The sequence below is a fragment of the Podarcis tiliguerta genome (assembly GCF_965153285.1).
Source record: "Podarcis tiliguerta genome assembly, chromosome: 3".
In the NCBI taxonomy this organism is placed as follows: Eukaryota; Metazoa; Chordata; class Lepidosauria; order Squamata; family Lacertidae; genus Podarcis; species Podarcis tiliguerta.
The window spans coordinates 117,470,478-117,490,310 of NC_139536.1; the positions used below are offsets into that span (position 1 = coordinate 117,470,478).

Sequence of the window (19,833 nt, forward strand, 5' to 3'; positions counted from 1 at the left end):
TCGTACTTGTCAGCTGCATTCAGAAGCTCACTGCCTAGAACACAGCCACCATGGCTGGTCACACTATGGTTATAGCGAATAAGGAAGGGGAGTTGGGAATTCACATTAGAAAGTGGAAAGAGAGAATGGGCAAGTCCAGAGATGTTCCTGATTTTGCAACTCTGGTTAATAAACTGTTGGTGTTGAAAGGCCCCAATGAGAAGTACAGTGGTACCTCGGTTTTTGAACAGCGTAGTTCTCAAACTACTTGGAACCAAAACCCAAAGTTTCTGATTTTTTTCTGGAAGCCGAACATGCTCTGTTCTGAGTATGACTTCCATTTTGAGTGCCACACTTCCGTTTTTCAAGTGAGGGAAGGCAGGCCAGGTGGCAAGCGAGCAGGCACCTGCCACCCTCCAGTCCTGGGTCCCTCCGCCATCGCTGCCACAACAGCAACCATCCCCTCCTCCATCTCTGGCGGCCCTGGCACTGAGTGAAGAAAGGCTGGGCCGGGGTGGCAGCAACATCCTTGCCTGCCCAGCCCAGCCCAGCCTTTCCTCACTCAGCCTGGCTGCCTTCAGGTGGTGCAGGGGCTCTGATGGCGAGGTGGGGGCTCCTTTTAGCTTCTCCCTTGAGGGAAGTGCAGCCGCGAACCCCTCAACAGAAAGTGTGATGGAGCCTGCACCTCCCCAGCTGAGCAGCCCCGATCCAGCTCCTGTTCCCGTGCAAGCAGCAACAGGTTGAGGCTCTCTAAACTGGAAAGTGGGGGCTTTGTGCTGCCTAGCGGAGCAGCCCGATCCCACTCCTACTTGCCTGCAAGCAGGAGCAGGCTGGGGGGTGGGGGGGGGCCATCCCTTGCCTGCTCACTTGCAGCCCCGGCCCAGCCTTCCCTCACTTAGCACCAGGGCCGCAGGGCTGCATTCAAAATTAAAACTGAAACTTTCCAGAAAACCACAAAGCCAACAAACTCGCAACTCGTGAAAAAGAAGCAACACAACAAATTGAAAAAAGCAAACCAACCGCAAATGAATCAAAAACACAAGAAAACATAAAACAACACTGACCCTGACCCTAACCCTAACCCTAAATCTAATCCTTACCCTAACCCTAACCCAGTTGTAAAATTAACCCTAACCCAGAAATGGTCTGGTTAGATAGTAAAATTCATGTTAAATTGCTATTTTAGGGGTTGTTTTTAAAATTCTTAAACGGATTAATCCATTTTGCATTACTTTCTATGGGAAAGTGTGCCTTGGTTTTGGAATGCTTTGGTTTCGGAACAGACTTCCGGAACAGATTAAGTTTGAGAACCAAGGTACCACTGTACATGGGAAGCAGTCTGTACCATAACACTTGGAGGTGTCTTGGAGGTAGCAGCAGCCAGAGTCCGTCAGTGGAGGATGTGAGCAGATCATCTGGCCCTCCTTCATGTCTACTGGAATTCCTTCTTCTCTTGAGGTGGCCAGCGAAGTGGGGGTCGCCCCATAAGGGAGGAGCAAGGGCAAGGGCTGATTAATCAATCAATAGGGTTTGTGGGAGGGGGGCTATTGGTTTGATTTTGTTTTTTGGGGTATGTATTTTATGTTCTCATTTTGTATTTTTTTGTTGTGAACTGCCCTGTGATCTTTGGTCTAAGGGTGCTATACAAATTTAATAAATAATAACAACACCATTATACTTGGAATGCTACATGTCAGCATGTCAGAAGTTTCTTGCTGACAGAGAATCAGGAACACCTGAAATACTTCTACAGGGTCAGGGCCACAATGAAGCCGTGTAGACAGGGGAGTGTATTGCTATAAACAAAAACATAGTTTTTATCCTCAAGTAGTTAAAAACCTATTGTCAGGGAACTGCCATCAGCTCAGAGGCGAGAGGTGGAAGGGCAGTTGTGTTACAGGGAGTTCCTCCTCTGGCGAGCAGGAAAGCCCCGCCTCCAGTGGGGAGGGGACGCAGGGACCAGGAGATGCTAGGGGGAGCCTCAACCCTGAGCCTGAGCAAAGGGGAGGGCAGGCAAGCGCCCCTTGGCCAGCGCCCACTCTGCGCAGTAGGTTTGGGCGGAAGAGGGGAGGAGAAGGATGGGGGTCACACGACTGTTATGCTGGGGAAGTTACAAGGACCGCCCACTCCCAGATTCTGCTAGCGACTGAGCAGACATGGACCTGCGACACTCTTCACTGTAAATATTTTGAAGAAGAAGAAGAAGAGTTTGGATTTGATATCCCGCTTTATCACTACCCGAAGGAGTCTCAAAGCAGCTAACATTCTCCCTTCCCTTCCTCCCCCACAACAAACACTCTGTGAGGTGAGTGGGGCTGAGAGACTTCAGAGAAGTGTGACTGGCCCAAGGTCACCCAGCAGCTGCATGTGGAGGAGCGGAGACGCGAACCTGGTTCCCCAGATTACGAGTCCACTGCTCTTAACCACTACACCACACTGGCTCTCATAATAAAGCCTGGAAAAGACAGGTTGGAGTCTTGCCTGTTTGCCCTCGAGCAACCACACCACCACCTGGCACCATTTAAGTAAATGTTATAGTTGACATAAGAATAGAAGAAGATCAGACTACAGGCAGTCCAGTTTTCTGCTCCCACGACGGCCAAGTAGGAGCTTATGAGTAACCTTCAAGCAGGACACCAGCCTTCAGAGGCCGACTGCCTTTGATTCTGGAGTTAATATAGAGCCATCACAACATCAGTGCTATTGCTATAGGGTAAGGTTACCAGACGTCCCCGTTTCCCCGTCCCCAGATTTACAAATCAGTCCTCTGACAAAATCCATCTATTTAGTAGGAAGTTGAAAAGTGTCCCCAGATTCATTGAAAAAAATCTGGCAACCTTACTATAGGGTGTCTTGGAAGCAATGCTCTAATGAGGCAGAAGAAGAAGAAGACTAGAATGATATAAGTGAACATCTTAATCCCTTTGTACTATGCTAAAGTGCTTAAGTAAAAGACCAACCTTTTAAAAAAATAAATAAAAATATTTTGAGGAGGAAAATATTCAGAACGTGAAAACGTTCAATAGAACAAAACTGCCCTTCCATGGCAACAAGAATGAACCAAGATGTCTGCATTGTGGCGCTTGAGGTTGCGTAGGAAAAGAATGGAGAGGAAACGTTACGCTATGAAGATCTTAACTAGCACTTCCCAAAGTGGAGAGAGATTGGCACCTGCACAAATTAGCCTAGGGGCCAGGAAAGCGGTACAAAGTCAGATAGCATTTTGTGAAACATATGGCTAGCTTGCTAGATGGTTTTATTTCCCAGCTACAGCTTTCAGCTTCATCCAGTGAGGAAAATGCCACATACAGCAGCATATATTGGAATATAAAAAGGTAAAGGTAAAGGTACCCCGGCCCGAACGGGCCAGTCATGTCCGACTCTAGGGTTGTGCGCTCATCTCACTCTAGAGGCCGGGGGCCAGCGCTGTTTGCGGGCACTTCCGGGTCACGTGGCCAGCGTGACGAAGCTGCTCTGGCGAACCGGCACCAGAGCAGCACACGGAAACGCCGTTTACCTTCCTGCTATAAAGCGGTACCTATTTATCTGCTTGCACTTAGGCGTGCTTTCGAACTGCTAGGTGGGCAGGAGCTGGGACCGAAAGACGGGAGCTCACCCCGCCGCAGGGATTCAAACCACCGACCTTTCGATCGGCAAGTCCTAGGTGCTGAGGTTTTACCCACAGCGCCACCCGCGTCCCTATATTGGAATATAGGAATGAATTATATGTAAAATATATATTTTCAAACACAAGACAAAACATAGAATCATAGAGTTGGAAGTGACTCCAAGGGTCATCTAGTCCAACCCCCTGCAATGCAGGAATCTCAGCTAAAGCATCCACAACAGATGGCTCTATCCCAAATACTCTGACAATTTTGGTTAATAGGCAAACAAATACGGTATCGCATCTATCATAAGACAGGTGAAATCCCTGCTTTTTACACAACAAGCAGACAGCCAACATACAGAGTGGTCAACAGTTGCATGTCTAATATTTATTTTACATTTAACACTGTGAAAACTCGGTGAGTGTAACACTCTGAACATTTCTGGGAACATAAACTGCTGCTTCTAAAACAAGTGGTATGCATATCAAGCTTTTAAGACGTATTAATTTATTTGCAAAGTTACATTTGGTATTGGGATCCCACTAAAATTGTCTCTTGGTAGAAAGCTTTGCTTAGATGGTATTTACACTTTTTAGGGTTACGTTAAGTGCTATTTTTGAATTGGGACCGAATCTGGGTTTGTTTGCTATTTTGCCTTTTCCTGTAACTTGCCAGGAACATCTGCTTAATTAAAATATTAATTTCTGGCCAAGGCACCTTCCAAATGGAATGCACTCCCCAGTCTCTGAACACTGATGTGAGTCCATTAGTTGCCGTGTAAATGGGGGCTGTAGGTGAAGGATCCTGCTACACATCAAGGAGCTGGGCTATGTAAACTTAACCTTCCACGTACAGGAAAAAGGTCCAGAATTTACCTCCATCCTCTCTAGTTTTACATCATCAATCTCATCATCTTCCAACAAGCCCAACAGCTCTCCAGTCTGATCAATAGAGATAAGAAAGTCTTGAGCAATTTTCTGACGTTTATTGGTGCTGCTGCTACTGAGTCTGTCTGAAAGAAATTGAAGGGGGAAACAAACAATTTGATTTGATCCTGGTGTTATCATTGACGACGTACATAATATATATGAAAAGATAACACCCAGGCACTGAAGAAATGTGAAGTTCTAAGACTCATTGTTTCTAATATGGTCTCCAATTTCTCAGAAATCACTCATCTTGATTATGGCCGATTCAAATTTGGTGCAATGTTGTTCACTATATCATGCTCAAAATCATAATATGGCATACCATAACCCTTTCTGGGCAGTTGCTTTCTGGCATAGATCCATGTCAAACTTACTTTGAGGTATGTCCTTCATGTAATCTACCACAATATCCCAACAAGCCTCAGTTTTAAGGAGGACACAGGAAACATAATACAGACATACCTTGGAAGTCGAACTGAATTCACTCCAGAAGTCCGTTCGACTTCCAAAACGTTCAGAAACCAAGGTGCGGCTTCCGATTGGCTGCAGGAAGCTCCTGCACTCAACTGGAAGCCGCGGAAGCAGCGTTGGACGTTCGGCTTCCAAAAGAATGTTCACAAACCGGAACAGTCACTTCTGGGTTTGGTGGTGTTTGGGAGCCAAAACGTCCGAGTACCAAGGCGTTCAGGATCCAAGGTATGACTGTAAAACCAATCACACGAATCATATAGATCTCAAATGTGAAATGGGTGTGGTAGAAGTTACTTTCACCTGGCAGGACGGCAGTGTGTATGACTACTTGATTGACAAAAATGAATATTATTAGGCTGGAACCCAATACATGGGATTATGTCCAGGCATTCATAGTTATTTGTGTGTAAGTTCCATTAAACTTGTCCAAGTGTCCTTAGCGCAGTGGAGGCTCCTCTCACAGTTCATGGGCTCCAAGGGAATGTCTGCCATTTCCAGCAGCAACCTCTCCCGTGGCTCTCCTTTCTCACATCTCGCTACTCCTCCACCATTATCGCTCTGCTGCTGTCCTTCCTCGCGCTTATCTGCATCAGTCCTGGTCTCCTCCCATCTGCACTGTCTTCCAACACCCCCATTTTTTAATTTTTAAGGAGTTCCAGTCAGGCTGGGATTTACATTTATGAAATTTCATCTCTAATCTCAGATAAAGTGTTGCTGATTATGGTTACTTAGTGGTGAAAGAAGCGCATTCCATACATTCCCAGAAACACCTTGGCTATTTTCACATTTTCAAAACATAGTATTTAAGCAAGAAGATGAGTAATGCTGCTTCCGCCAAAACACAACTATTTATGGGACAGAAAGCCTCTATAGCTTTACCTCAGACAACCACAGACATTGTCTGGCCTTGGTCAAATCTCTTTCTGTCAGCCTCAGTTCTGAGTCTGTACTTGGGAATTATAAGTAACATGCATGCTGTCTTTAAAGCTTTTCTGCCATGGCCTGATCACCTGGCCGCAAACAAGTCATTTCTCTCCTCCCTGTTAAGGGGGGGGCCAAAGGGATTGGGGTGGGGTGGGGGGGTGAGACAAGTGTGAAGAGCTGAGTTGTGCTTCAAGCATCACCACTTTTGGGAAGACACCAGCTGCCACTGCCCATAGAGAAGGGAGAGGAGAAAGTTTTTTCAGTCCACTGCCGGTGTACAATTTAAAACACCTCCAAGCTATATATCAGAATTAAGTGATTTTAGATTATGGTTGCTTCATAAAATATGTCAGATTCTTTGATAATAAATTAACAAAATGCCTATTCAAATTAATTTTGAAGCCAACCACCTTCCCCCTTCCACTTGGAGGCTGCCACACGTAAATTACACATGCTGAAATCAATTAAGCCTTTTAATCAGCACCAGTTCCTTAGCCCAACACAGCTCTTGACATTAAACAGGTCTACTTATCATTTGGTTGCTGGGCTGCCATACTGCACTTTTATAAGTAATTTGAAAGGAAAAACACAAGGCTAAATGGAGTTCCCAAGTAAGTAAATATTTTTGGGTGTCTAAAGTTATCTGCATGAGGAATATATTTTCCATTTGGTATATAGTTTGTATGCTGAATACTCCCCAAATAAATGCTTTCTTTCTTTCTTTCTTTCTTTCTTATTTATTTATTTATAATATATTTTTTTAAATATTTCTTGGTTTACAAAAGTATGTGCTATGTCTCTTTTTCAAGTTGCGTTTTCTGCAGATCAGTTTCATTTGTTGAGACATTAGTGTTACATTAGGAAGAAAAGGGAGGAAGAGGTGGAGGGGAGAATGGTGAGAGGGGTGGGGTCGGGGGGGCAATGCTTCTATTCTACTTAGCATATGTGCGGGGCTTTGTGTCAGCATCACTTGTGTGGGTTCTCTTTAGTATTTGCTTGTCTTCCTTTGGTGGTGAGAGAGGTTGGGGTTGGTCTAGGGTGTGGTTGTTTGTGATTGGCTGTGGTGAACTTTCTTTGTGTGTGTGTGTGTGTGTGTGTTTGGATCAGGTTAGCCAGATTGATTTGTATGCTGTTGCTGGATTCTTGTCACTGTCTTGTTGGGCTGTGTATGTGACGAAGGGTAACCATGCCGGGGTGAAGACGTCTTCTTCTGTTTGTCCCCGCGTCAGTTTTAGTTTGTTGGTTAGTTTTTCTAATAAGGCTGTTTGATACCATTGGTCCATGCTTACTCCTGACAGGTCTCTCCAGCGTCTGGCTATGATGTTTCTGGCTGCTGAGAGTAGGTGGGTTATGAGTTATTTGTGTTGTGAGTGGCATTACTGTCTTGGAAGATGTTTAGTAGGGCCAGTTCTGGAGTGACTTCTAATATTTGCTTAGTTGTTTTGCATATTTCTTGTATGATTGATGTCCAGAAGAGTTGGATTTTAGGACATTCCCACCATATGTGGAAGTACGTGCCTGTGGAGGTGAATCCTCTCCAGCATTTTGGTGAGGTTCCTGGGCATATTAGCATTAGTTCCTGTGGTGTTAGGTACCACCTGTAAGTGAGTTTCAGAGTGAGTTCTTATCTTTTTGCTGATATGGATTTAAAGTGAGTTTTAGACCAGAAATACAATTTATTTACAAGTTTACCTACCTTCAAGAAGATCATCTTCTTCAATGCCTTTGACAACTTTAGATTTGTAGTCTCGGAAAAACATATATTTAAGTAGCCTTCTAAGCTTTTTCTAGGGAGAAAGAAAAGAAGAGTGCTAATAACAATGGATACAAACACTGCCTGCCAGAGTAAGAAACATAGCTCCAACTGAGAGACACAGCCGCTACCTTAGAACACATACACAAAATTACAAACACACTCATTGATATAATCAAAGTTGCAGGGTGCACAGAAAGGCGTCATTAGGTTGGCAGTGCAGAAATCTGCTGGCTTCAGTGTTCCTTGGTGCACTTCAAAAGTGGAAGATCTATTAATAAGGCAGGATTTAGAGAATAGCGTGCTTTTGAAAAGAAAATTACCTGTAATTTTTGGTTTAGAAAAAAAAATTACATGCACTTGCACAAGTCCTCTGTTTAACTTAAGTACATTCACCTAGCATTTTCACATGGCAAAGTCTGCCAATCAGTTCATTGACAAACTATATGCGACAATGATCATGTCATTAAAAAGCACACTGTGGTCATTCATTTAACAGTAGGCGTGGTAAGGGATTTTCATTGGGACTGTAGCACATGGGAGAAGGCTTAACCCTTCATTCTCCAGCCACATTCCATATTAAAATGGCAATGTGTGTGTGTGTCAACAGGGTTCTCCAGAAAGCTCAAACTCCCACCACCACTATGTGCTGCTATATTGATTAAAATCAGGACCTCTACTTCTACTAGCACATTTGTAAATTAACTGACATTCTCCCAAATTTGTTTTCATGTGCTGCTTGCCCCAGGTCCTACTCAAGGCACCAAGCAATTGGGTCTCATAGCTCCAGAATTGCATAAATGAACACATCTGAGCACCTTTTATGCAGTGGAGGGGGGGGGGAGAGATATAATCTTCCAACTGGGATAGCTCAGATGGTAGAATATAAGGCTCTTAATCTCAGGGTCGTGGGTTCCAACCCCACGTTGGGCAACAGATTCCTGCATTACAGGGGGTTGGACTAGATGACCCTTGGGCTTCCTTCCAAAGCTAACGTTCTCTAATTCTCTTATCTGTTTTGCATGCTTAAAGCAAGATCTGGACTATTTAGGAACTGTAAATGGGAAAGTATTGATGTCAAGAACCTGAAGAATCAAGGATGCTTTAAACTCTTGGCAGATCAGAAAGGACTAACTGGGCTGTGCAGCTAGGTGCTTTCCCACAAAGAAATAATTTATCTGGATGGAATTACATTTCATTTGTACAATCTGAAACAAATGTACAATATGAAGCGAGATGCAGAATAATTAGTTATAATAAAATTCTGTCTATAAATACTTTATTTAAAACATGGTAGCCATATCTTTTAACAGAATTTTTTCCCCAACCATTATTTTAATAGTTGCATTTAATAACTGTACCTTATCTTTGCGCATCAAAAAAATAAGATCTTCTGCAGAGATTACTCTTGCTCCTCTCATTTGAGAAACTTCAGAGGCTTGTTGTAACTGTAAACAAACAGGCAGGACAAGAAGAGTGACAACAGCACTAGCATTCGTTTGAAGGTGCTTACTGAAATTCATTAGACATAAAATATAGCCATAGACAGAAATTGTGGCTTGGGAAGACCTCAAAATTCCAGGCCAAAGCATGATTCCTCAGTAACAAAATAAAACACCAGCAAAATTACAAACTCCTTCTTTGTTATCTGTTTGGGATTTTCTGATTTGCCAGCTGCTACTGCAACATTTCATTTTGGGTCTTTACCTCAAGGAAAATTCATGGTATCCTACAAGCAATCATAGTGTGTTAAACATCCTGTAACATTGAAGGGAAGAAGCCAGCTTTTGCATCAATAGGGGGGGAAAGAAAGAAAGAAAGAAAGAAAGAAAGAAAGAAAGAAAGAAAGAAAGAAATGTAATGTTTATAGAATACCCACAAATGCACTGCTACAACCCAATGCTAACTTTCCTTCCTCTCTCTCTCTCTCTCTCTCTCACTCACACACACACACACACTTACATTTTTAAAAAATCAAAGGATACCCTCTTTGAGTGCTGATGCTAAGAACCCCTCCATTGTGGCACAAGGTCATTGTTGGCATCCATCTTTCCCAAGAGACAATGGAGTGCTTTTCTGGGGGTTATGTCAAACCACTGTGTGAGCAGCACCAGTGAATTTCCAGAGGCTCAAGCCTGGGCCGTGTGTCTGGAGATATTGGGCTGCCTGGACACCAAGGCTCCCCTCTTGGCCTCTCTGATGTGGTCCAAAGGAAAGCGGAGCCGGACATTTGCCACCAGCTTGGCTGCAGGAGTTGACACATCTAAAACACTTCTATATGCCAAGAGTAAGTTTGTAAGGTTCAATCCTGCTTCTATTTGTCCAGGCAATGCTCATTCCCCAATGGCTTCTTTCCTGTAAGGACTCTCTCTCTCTCTCTCTCTCTCTCTCTCTCTCTCTGTGTGTGTGTGTGTATGGATTTAGGAAGATGAAAGATGCAAAATGAACAATGGGTGCTGGTGCAGACTTAATTTTTGGAAAGCCTAAGCTATGTTAAAATTTACTTTCACATCTGTAAGATGAAACAATAAATAGAAATAATTTCTCTCTCTCTCTCTCTCTCACTCACGCACACACGCGCGCACACACACACACACACACACACACATATTCTTACTCACCTTTCACAAAATGCACCTGAAAACAATTTTAAGAAATTCTAACCTTCATATGCCAATGGTTTTACTCTAGTAGTGGCTGAATAAGTATATTATTAATCTAAGATCTCATGCTGGTATGACTTGAAATAGGCCTATTCAGAAGTTAAAAAGATCAACAAAAACAGTAGCTGTTTCTAATATGGAAGTGGGGTGGGGGCAAGCTTTCAGTTTTGGCAAGTTTTCAGCAGGAAAAAGATTCAGTCAATAAATCATAATACTGGACTGCATTATTTCCCCCCCAGTCTAATCACATGCACACAAAATGTGGACTGTATCTGGTATGCACAACACAAAACATACTGCACACAAAAAATTCACATTATTTCCTTTGAAATGCTCAGGAGGCCTTTGCAGCTACAAAGACAAGAGAACTTTCAGGAATTCAGAAGTCACAGTAACATAATCTTCCTTGAAACTGAACTGGAAAGTATAAGAATGTGAAAAATGATAGTTCTCTTTCTTTGGCACAGAAAAGTGGCTTCTTATTCTGATTAGTTTAAGGATACACAAGGTACTTAAATTTCCATCATAAAGTATAGAAAAGCTGGGTAAAATTATAATACAAAGAACAGGATGAATACCTCATTGGTGTAATTTGGATGAACCCAGAGGACTTACATCCAGCATGAATTTACTCAATAAGTGCTTAGAAAATTGAAGTTACTATGCTGATAATACAACACATCTTTTTCAAATTTCGCACAGATCTACAGAAGCCTTCAAATGAAACAGATAATATAAACCTCTGTTGGATAGAAGGTAACACAATTTTAATACACTGCGGCCACAACACAATACATAGTAGGGTGTGCTTATGCCCACTATTTTAGTACACCTGTGTGTATCTGTGGCCACAGGGTGCCAAGCAACACTACTGTGATTTAGCCACTTAATTCCATTAGACAAGGGCTGCAGGCAGACCTACATGCATTCCATGTTTTATGTGTAAAGTCCAGCTTCCTATAGATGCACACACAGATGACAGAGAAGGGGCTTCTCAGTGTGTGTGATATCAGGATGGGGCCATTTGTTGGCCTACATGGGATTGCTTGACGAGGTACTCTATATGGTACTCTTATTTTTAAAAATTGTATCACCAGTTTGTATCACCAGTTAAAAATTGTATCACCAGTGAAATTATTGGTGAAAACAGCACGTCACAGTAGTTAGAAAATGGAATGCCTGTGTTTTGGGGCCCATGGGCCAATTTGGAAACAGCTGGTTAATACAGTGGTACCTCTGGATGCGAATGGGATCCGTTCCGGAGTCCCGTTCGCATCCTGAAGCGAACGCAACCCACATCCACGCGTCTGCGGGTCGCCGCTTCCGCGCATGACATCATTTTGACCGTCTGCGCATACGACAAAACCCAGAAGTAACACGCTCCGTTACTTCCGGGTCGCCGCAGCACGCAACCCAAAAATACTCATCCCGAAGCTACTTTAACTCGAAGTATGACTGTACCACGGCCAACTAGATGCCTGTGGGAAACCAGCACGCAGGTTTCCAACCTCCTATTTCCCACCACTTTAGAGCACGTGTGGGAAACCTGTGGCCCTCCAGATGTTCTTCAGCTCCCATCAGCCCCAACGGTCAGGGATGATAAGAGTTGTAGCCCAACATCCGGACCCGCTCAGAGGTCCAGAGTGGCCCATACAACTTCCAATTTATGAGGCCCCTTGTCATAATAAAATAATTGCCAACATATACCAGTATCTATATCAGTTAACAAATAAATTATGTATTTTAACAATCACACTTCTTAATTGCTTACTGTTGCAGCTCCAGCCTCAGCTGGAGCACCGCACCGCTGGAGCACCATTTCTGTTCTCATCCTGAAGCAAAGTTCTTAACCTGAAGCACTATTTCGAGGTGAGTGGAGTCTGTAACCTGAAGCGTATGTAACCTGAAGCGTATGTAACCCGAGGTACCACTGTAGTAACATTTACATTGTGAAAGGATGGTGAGAAAAAACAAAGGAACTTGCTGAATGGTGTTTCCTCTTTTCTGCAACCGCAAAAAATATGTAATGAAATCTATTATGCAATTACACTGGATCAAACAACAGGAAAGGAATACTAAAGCCAAAGCAACCCCATAAGAATAAATTATGGCACTACTTTTTTGTTCAGGTTCTAACATATGAAATAAAATTGTCCGAGCAACTTAGGATCAAACTATCAAGAAGCTAGTTCAGATGTCTTTTTCAATAAGCAGGATACATACCACTTTCATTTTAAAAGTTCATCAAGCTAATTCCCAAGAGTGAAATATAAGACACATCACTACCTTGAGGCCCTTCATTATTTTAAGACAGAACCACAAAAAACCCCTGTGCCTCAGTGTTGTTACACACTAGCTTTTAAATTCATTTTTCCTGTTCAACTTCCACAGAGACGTCTGTGTGTTTTTATCCTATGAAACCTAGTCCCATCACACGTGGATATCTGCAAAGGAACCCCAGCATGGGAGCAACTTCTTTTGCCTATGCATGGACTCCACGTGATCCGTAGCGCCATGCAACCGTGTGTCCTCTTGCATGTGCAGCTGCTTACATGTTGGAGTTCCTTGGCAGAGGCTTCCTTGCCAGAACTGCAGCCTACGAAGGAGGTCCTACTGTAGCTTTTGGTTGAACAGACCCCATCAGCAACAGCTCCAAATGGAGTAGCAGTAGTAGTAAACAACAACAACAACAACAAAGAAGAAAGCTGTTGTGGGAGGAGGAAGTGAATGTAAAAGGAGCAGGAAGGTTGGGGGGGGAATGGCAGTTGGGGGGTGGGCATGGGAATGCAACTTAAGTGTGAAATGAAGGGAGGAGGAGAAATACCGTATTTTTCGCCCTATAAGACGCACTTTTCCCCCTCAAAAAATGAAGCGGAAATCTGGGTGCGTCCTATGGGGCGAATGCAGGCTTTCGCTGAAGCGTGGAGAGCAAGAGCGGTCGGTGCGCACCAACCCCTCTCGCTCTCCAGGCTTCAGGAAGACATCCGCAGCCTAGGCAGCCCTGCGGGAGGTCCCGCAGGGATGTCTAGGCTGCGGATAGCAGCCTGCTTCCCGGAGCGTCGGGCGCCCTGAAAGCAGAGCGCCCGGCGCTTGGGGAACACATCCGCACCCTAGGCAGCCCTGCAGGAGGTCCCGCAGGGATGTCTAGGCTGCGGATAGCAGCCTGCCGCCTGGCGCGAGGGGTGCCCTGAAGCAGAGCGCCCCTCACGCCAGGCAGACACCTGCAGCGTGGGGAGCCCTCCAGGAGTTAACTGCAGCGCTCCCCACGCTGCGGATAGCAGCCTGCAGCCCGGCGGGCGGGGCGCCCTGAAGCAGAGCGCCCCTCGCGCCGGGCATACATCTGCAGCATGGGGAACGCTGCAGGAGTTCCCCGCAGCGCTCCCCACGCTGCAGATAGCAGCCTGCTGCCTGGCGCGAGGGGCGCTCTGCTTCAGGGCGCCCCTCACGCCAGGCAGACACCCGCAGCATGGGGAACGCTGCAGGAGTTCCCCGCAGCGCTCCCCACGCTGCAGATAGCAGCCTGCTGCCTGGCGCGAGGGGCGCTCTGCTTCAGGGCGCCCCTCACGCCAGGCAGACACCCGCAGCATGGGGAACGCTGCAGGAGTTCCCCGCAGCGCTCCCCACGCTGCAGATAGCAGCCTGCTGCCTGGCGCGAGGGGCGCTCTGCTTCAGGGCGCCCCTCGTGCCAGGCAGACACCCGCAGCATGGGGAACGCTGCAGGAGTTCCCCGCAGCGCTCCCCACGCTGCAGATAGCAGCCTGCTGCCTGGCGCGAGGGGCGCTCTGCTTCAGGGCGCCCCTCACGCCAGGCGGACACCCGCAGCGTGGGGAGCCCTCCAGGAGTTCCCCGCAGCGCTCCCCACGCTGCAGATAGCAGCCTGCAGCCTGGCGCGAGGGGCGCTCTGCTTCAGGGCGCCCCTCGCGCCAGGCAGACACCCGCAGCATGGGGAACGCTGCAGGAGTTCCCCGCAGCGCTCCCCACGCTGCAGATAGCAGCCTGCTGCCTGGCGCGAGGGGCGCTCTGCTTCAGGGCGCCCCTCACGCCAGGCGGACACCCGCAGCGTGGGGAGCCCTCCAGGAGTTCCCCGCAGCGCTCCCCACACTGCAGATAGCAGCCTGCTGCCTGGCGCGAGGGGCGCTCTGCTTCAGGGCGCCCCTCGCGCCAGGCAGACACCCGCAGCATGGGGAACGCTGCAGGAGTTCCCCGCAGCGCTCCCCACGCTGCAGATAGCAGCCTGCTGCCTGGCGCGAGGGGCGCTCTGCTTCAGGTCGCCCCTCGCGCCAGGCAGACACCCGCAGCATGGGGAACGCTGCAGGAGTTCCCCGCAGCGCTCCCCACGCTGCAGATAGCAGCCTGCTGCCTGGCGCGAGGGGCGCTCTGCTTCAGGGCGCCCCTCACGCCAGGCGGACACCCGCAGCGTGGGGAGCCCTCCAGGAGTTCCCTGCAGTGCTCCCCACGCTGCGGATAGCAGCCTGCTGCCGGGCGCGAGGGGCGCTCTGCTTCAGGGCGCCCCTCACGCCGGGCAGACATTGGCCAGCCCCACAAGCTCGGGGGACAGCAGGGAGGCGCAGCGCCGCCACCCCGCTGTTCCTCAACCTGGTTGGGTTTCCCGGACCTGCTTTTGGGGGGAAAATAAAGGAAATTTTTTTTCCCTTTATTTCCCCCCCAAAAAACTAGGTGCGTCCTATGGGACGGAGCGTCCTATGGGACGAAAAATACGGTAATAGATGAGTGAAAATACTTTGAGAGGCACATGGGGAAAATCAGCAAATTCTGCCTAAAATGTCCTGGTGCCTCCAGAGCCAATATCTGTATGTAGGTTAATTTTCCAAAGAGGAATTATATATCAACAGAAAACGATGCCAGGAAATGCTAGCTGCTAGGGAGGTGCTTGAGTGAGTTCCTGCACCTCTTTTTCTAGAAGAATAGCATTGCATGTCATTTTGGTGAGAGAATGCAGCACCCTTCTCGTTCTCTTGGGATTTCTACTGAGACATGAAAAGAAACAAGGCAGTCCTGAGGAAAATGGAGGAGCAAAAGCAACAGGGCAGCGCGGGGCCTTTAAAGGTAAAACAAAAAACAAAGGCCAGCACTTAGAATTAATCACAATTGAAAAAGCAATGATTACAAAAGTCGCTGGTATTGGTGTTCTCTGTTCAGTCTGCCTGCTCCACTTAATACCCACCGAAGTCATATTCTGGGAACAAGCGCAACTTCCAAGCTGTGTTCAGTTCAGAAAATGCATCATAATAATCTAACCTCAAAGTAATTAGGAAATGAGTGCCTGAGGAGAGTGTTATTATCTCATTTCTTGAAGAAAGGGAGAAGATGGCACCCCAGCAGAAGGTGTTCAAAGGTCCTCCTGGCTACCGTCTGTTTCTGGCCCACCCAGAAAGAAGGTGAGATCCAGGAGTCTTCCAAATCTGTAAGCCTGATATGGGGGGGGGGGGGGTTGCATGTTGGGTCATTTTATAGCAGGCAACTACTGTGCACTGGAGCCAATCGCTCCCATTCAGAGGTTCTGGCGCTGCCTGCTTGCCTACCATACTGCTCTGTTGGCTCCAGGGCGACAGGCCCTAAGCAGTAGAAGCAAGTATAGGGACAGAGCAGATTTGCCTTTGAAAGTTTAGAAATCATTGTTTTTATAGTATTCGCTGCTTTTTAAAGCTGCTTCTTTGTTATTAATAAAGCTTGGAATTGATGGTGGTGACTCAAGTGGTTTGAAATGGTGACAAAAAGGTTGTTTGTCACACACAACCTTTTTGTCACCATTTCAAACCACTTGAGTGGCGGGGGGCGGGGGAAAAAGAGAGGGAGAAATAATGCAGGAAGAGATAATTGCCAACTGCTCTTAGAAAAAGTCTTCAGGTTTTCTACCACCATCCTTTTTGGGTGTGTTTGTTTTAGAAATCATCTTAGCAAATTGCCATGAATGCTGCATTGTTGTTTTCACTGTTCTGTATGCTTCTGTTTTGTTTTGTTTTGATTTGATTCTTTTCCAAATTGAGAAGCGTCACAACAGCCCCTAAATTGTTTTAAAGGGAGAAATTGATGCTTTTGAATTATGGTGCTGGAGGAGACTCTTGAGAGTCCCATGGACTGCAAGAAGATCAAACCTATCCATTCTGAAGGAAATCAGCCCTGAGTGCTCACTGGAAGGACAGATCCTGAAGCTGAGGCTCCAATACTTTGGCCACCTCATGAGAAGAGAAGACTCCCTGGAAAAGACCCTGATGTTGGGAAAGATGGAGAGCACAAGGAGAAGGGGACAACGGAGGACGAGATGGTGGGACAGTGTTCTCAAAGCTACCAGCATCAGTTTGACCAAACTGCGGGAGGCAGTGGAAGACAGGAGGGCCTTGCGTGCTCTGGTCCAGGGGGTCACGAAGAGTCAGACACGACTAAACAACAACAACAAAATGATCTGTTTTGAAAAAAACAGCAACAAACAATACACACCAGTTAAGGACATCAAAAGTGAGCACTGATTTGGCTCTCCCCCACCCCCATGATAGATGGAAGAGAACACATTAAAAGATAATTCTCTGCAAGGTTGTATTTTATTTTTTTCTCCTTCCTCCCCCATATTTTGCTTAGTGAGGTTACTTTTTATAAGTTTTGATAATTACCTTCTGCTGCTTTCAAGAAAACATTTCATGTAATAATAATAAATTGCTTTCACAGGCTTGCTGAGCAGGTTGATTTTCTCTGGTGAAGAAAGTTCCAATATATTTAAAGATTTCTGGTTTGAATGTTTAGAGAATTTGTAGGTATGCAGGTACTAGTCTGGGGTGCGGGTGGCACTGTGGGTTAAACCACAGAGCCTAGGACATGCCAATCAGAAGGTCGGTGGTTCGAATCCCCGCGACGGGGTGAGCTCCCGTTGCTCGGTCCCTGCTCCTGCCAACCTAGCAGTTCGAAAGCACCTCAAAGTGCAAGTAGATCAATAAGTACCGCTCCGGCGGGAAGGTAAACGGCGTTTCCGTGCGCTGCTCTGATTCGCCAGAAGCGGCTTAGTCATGCTGGCCACATGACCCGGAAGCTGCACGCCGGCGCCCTCGGCTGATAAAGCGAGATGAGTGCCGCAACTCCAGAGTCGGTCACGACTGGACCTAATGGTCAGGGGTCCCTTTATCTTTACTTAGGTACTAGTCCACTTCACTTAACTCAAGGACTTCCACTATTTTCCCCTCTCTCCCTGGGCCCTCCCTGTCAACTGGGAGGACAGATGAGATGACAATTTGTGCATTTAATTGCTTCAATTTCCTGCCCAGAGCCTCGTAGTCTCTTTTGATCTTCTGGAGGCTATTGCTTGCAGTGTCATTGGTTCCCACATGAACCAAGAGGAAGGGGTATTTGTCAGTGGGTTTTATGATTCCTGGCAGTCGTTCAGTTACATCTTGGATCTTAGCCCCGGGGAGACAGCACACCTCCCGAGACATCTTGTCAGGCCCACAGATGACTGCTTCTGTTCCCCTCAGGGAAGTTTGACGCTTGGAGGTTTAAGAATCCAACAGAGAAAGAATTTACACATTACTCAGAGCCACATAAATCGGCGGGACGAATCGACGCGATCTGGACAACAAAGGATTTATTAAATAATATTACAAAAGCAGAAATTCATCCAAGGACAATTTCAGATCACAGCGCGGTCTGGGTTAACTTTAAAGGAAAAGAAGAAAAGGTTAAGAGGTGGCAACTTAATGAGAGTATGCTAAACGATGAAAAAACTGTACAAAAGGCCAAGCAAATCTTAGAAGAATATTTTAAGTTTAACTTAAATCAAGGAGTAGATCTAGAGACGGTTTGGGATGCAGGTAAAGCTGTCATAAGAGGCTTCTTTATCCAACAAAACGCATTCCAAAGGAAAATAAAGGAGAAGAAGAAAATGGAGATATGGGAGGAAATTAGAAAAAAGGAAAGGATCCTTTTCCAAAAACCAGATGATGAACCAATTAAGCAAAGTATAAAAATTTTACAGACGCAATTCTCCATGATAATAAATGAAGAGATAGAATGGAAGATAAAATGGTTGAGACATAGAAACTTTGAGTTTGCAAATAAACCTGGCAAACTTTTGGCCTGGCAATTAAAGAAGAAAAAGGAAGATAGAATTATCAATAAAATTAAAATTGAAGACAAATGGATTCAAGAACCGAAGGAAATTAGTAAAAACTTTGCTAGTTTCTTCGGAAAACTATATAAAGAAGGTCCAGAGACTTTAGAAAAAATAATTGATTATCTGGGCAAAAATAAACTACCAATAATACCTAAGGAAAAAACTGAAATCTTGAACTCACCAATAACAGCTATGGAGGTGCAACAAGCTATACAGAGATCAAAATTAGGAAAGACACCGGGCCCAGATGGTCTCCCAGCTAATTACTACAAAAAGTTAGAACAAGTATTATTTCTTCCCATGAAAGACCTAATGAATAATATCTTGGCAAATGGAAAGCTACCGAAAACCTGGAAGGATAGCTTTATTACTCTTATCCACAAACAGGGAACAGATGCCTCAAACATGGCCAATTACAGACCCATTGCACTGTTAAATAATGATTACAAGATATTCGCAGACATTCTTGCAAATAGATTAAAAATGGTGCTGAAAGAGATAATTCATAAAGATCAAACTGGATTTCTTCCCGGACGATTTATGCAATCCAACATTAGATGTGTGATTAATGTATTAGAATATTTGGATATTAAAATTGACAAACCAGCAGCTATTATGTTGGTGGATGCTGAAAAAGCTTTTGATAATGTGTCCTGGAAGTTTATGAAAAAATTAATGGAAGAAATCGGACTGGGAGAAAATATTTGTAAAGGAATAAATGCCATCTATACAGAACAATATGCAAAACTGATCATCAACGGAAGAATTACCGAGGAGTGCAAAATAAACAAGGGAACCAGACAGGGCTGCCCACTGTCACCACTGATATTTATCTTGGTGATGGAAGTCTTGAACAACCAGATAAGAAAGGATCAGCTTGTTAAAGGCATCACTCTGGGAAACAAAACATATAAAATTAAAGCTTTTGCGGACGATTTACTCGTTATGACTGAAAACCCTAAAGAAAGTCTGAAAAGAGCGCTTGAATTGATTAAAGAATTCGGAGAAGTGGCAGGCTTTAAGCTGAATATAACAAAAACAAAAATGCTTGTTAAAAATGTAACCACAGAAGAAAAGGACGATTTAGAAAAAATATTGGGCCTGAAAATCTCCTCAAAAGCGAAATACCTGGGTATTTGGATCACCCCCAAGAACATAAATTTATTCCAGGATAATTACACCAAAACTTGGTTAGAGATTAGAAAAAACTTTGTAACCTGGAGTAAACTAAAATTATCATTTCTGGGTAGGATTTCCATTATAAAGATGAATGTGCTTCCAAAATTAATCTTTTTATTTCAAATGATTCCAATACTGGGCGAAGCAGGTTGTCTCAAGATATGGCAAAGAGAAATTTCCAAATTCCTGTGGGAAGGGAAGAAAC

The 19,833-nt window shown here is 45.3% G+C and overlaps 1 protein-coding gene across 6 annotated transcripts in view; it reads right to left on the minus strand.

Moving 5' to 3' along the window:
* The window catches only part of SUPT3H (SPT3 homolog, SAGA and STAGA complex component), a 212,835-nt gene that overhangs the window by 56,101 nt on the left and 136,901 nt on the right, over positions 1 to 19,833 (minus strand). For all 6 annotated transcript variants that reach the window (XM_083435628.1, XM_083435627.1, XM_083435629.1 and 3 more), the window contains exons 4-6: positions 9,029 to 9,115; positions 7,611 to 7,701; positions 4,466 to 4,602 (exon numbers count right to left, since the gene is read on the minus strand). In XM_083435628.1, the coding sequence (XP_083291754.1) occupies positions 4,466 to 4,602; positions 7,611 to 7,701; positions 9,029 to 9,115 (315 nt within the window). The remainder of the gene's footprint in view (positions 1 to 4,465; positions 4,603 to 7,610; positions 7,702 to 9,028; positions 9,116 to 19,833) is intronic.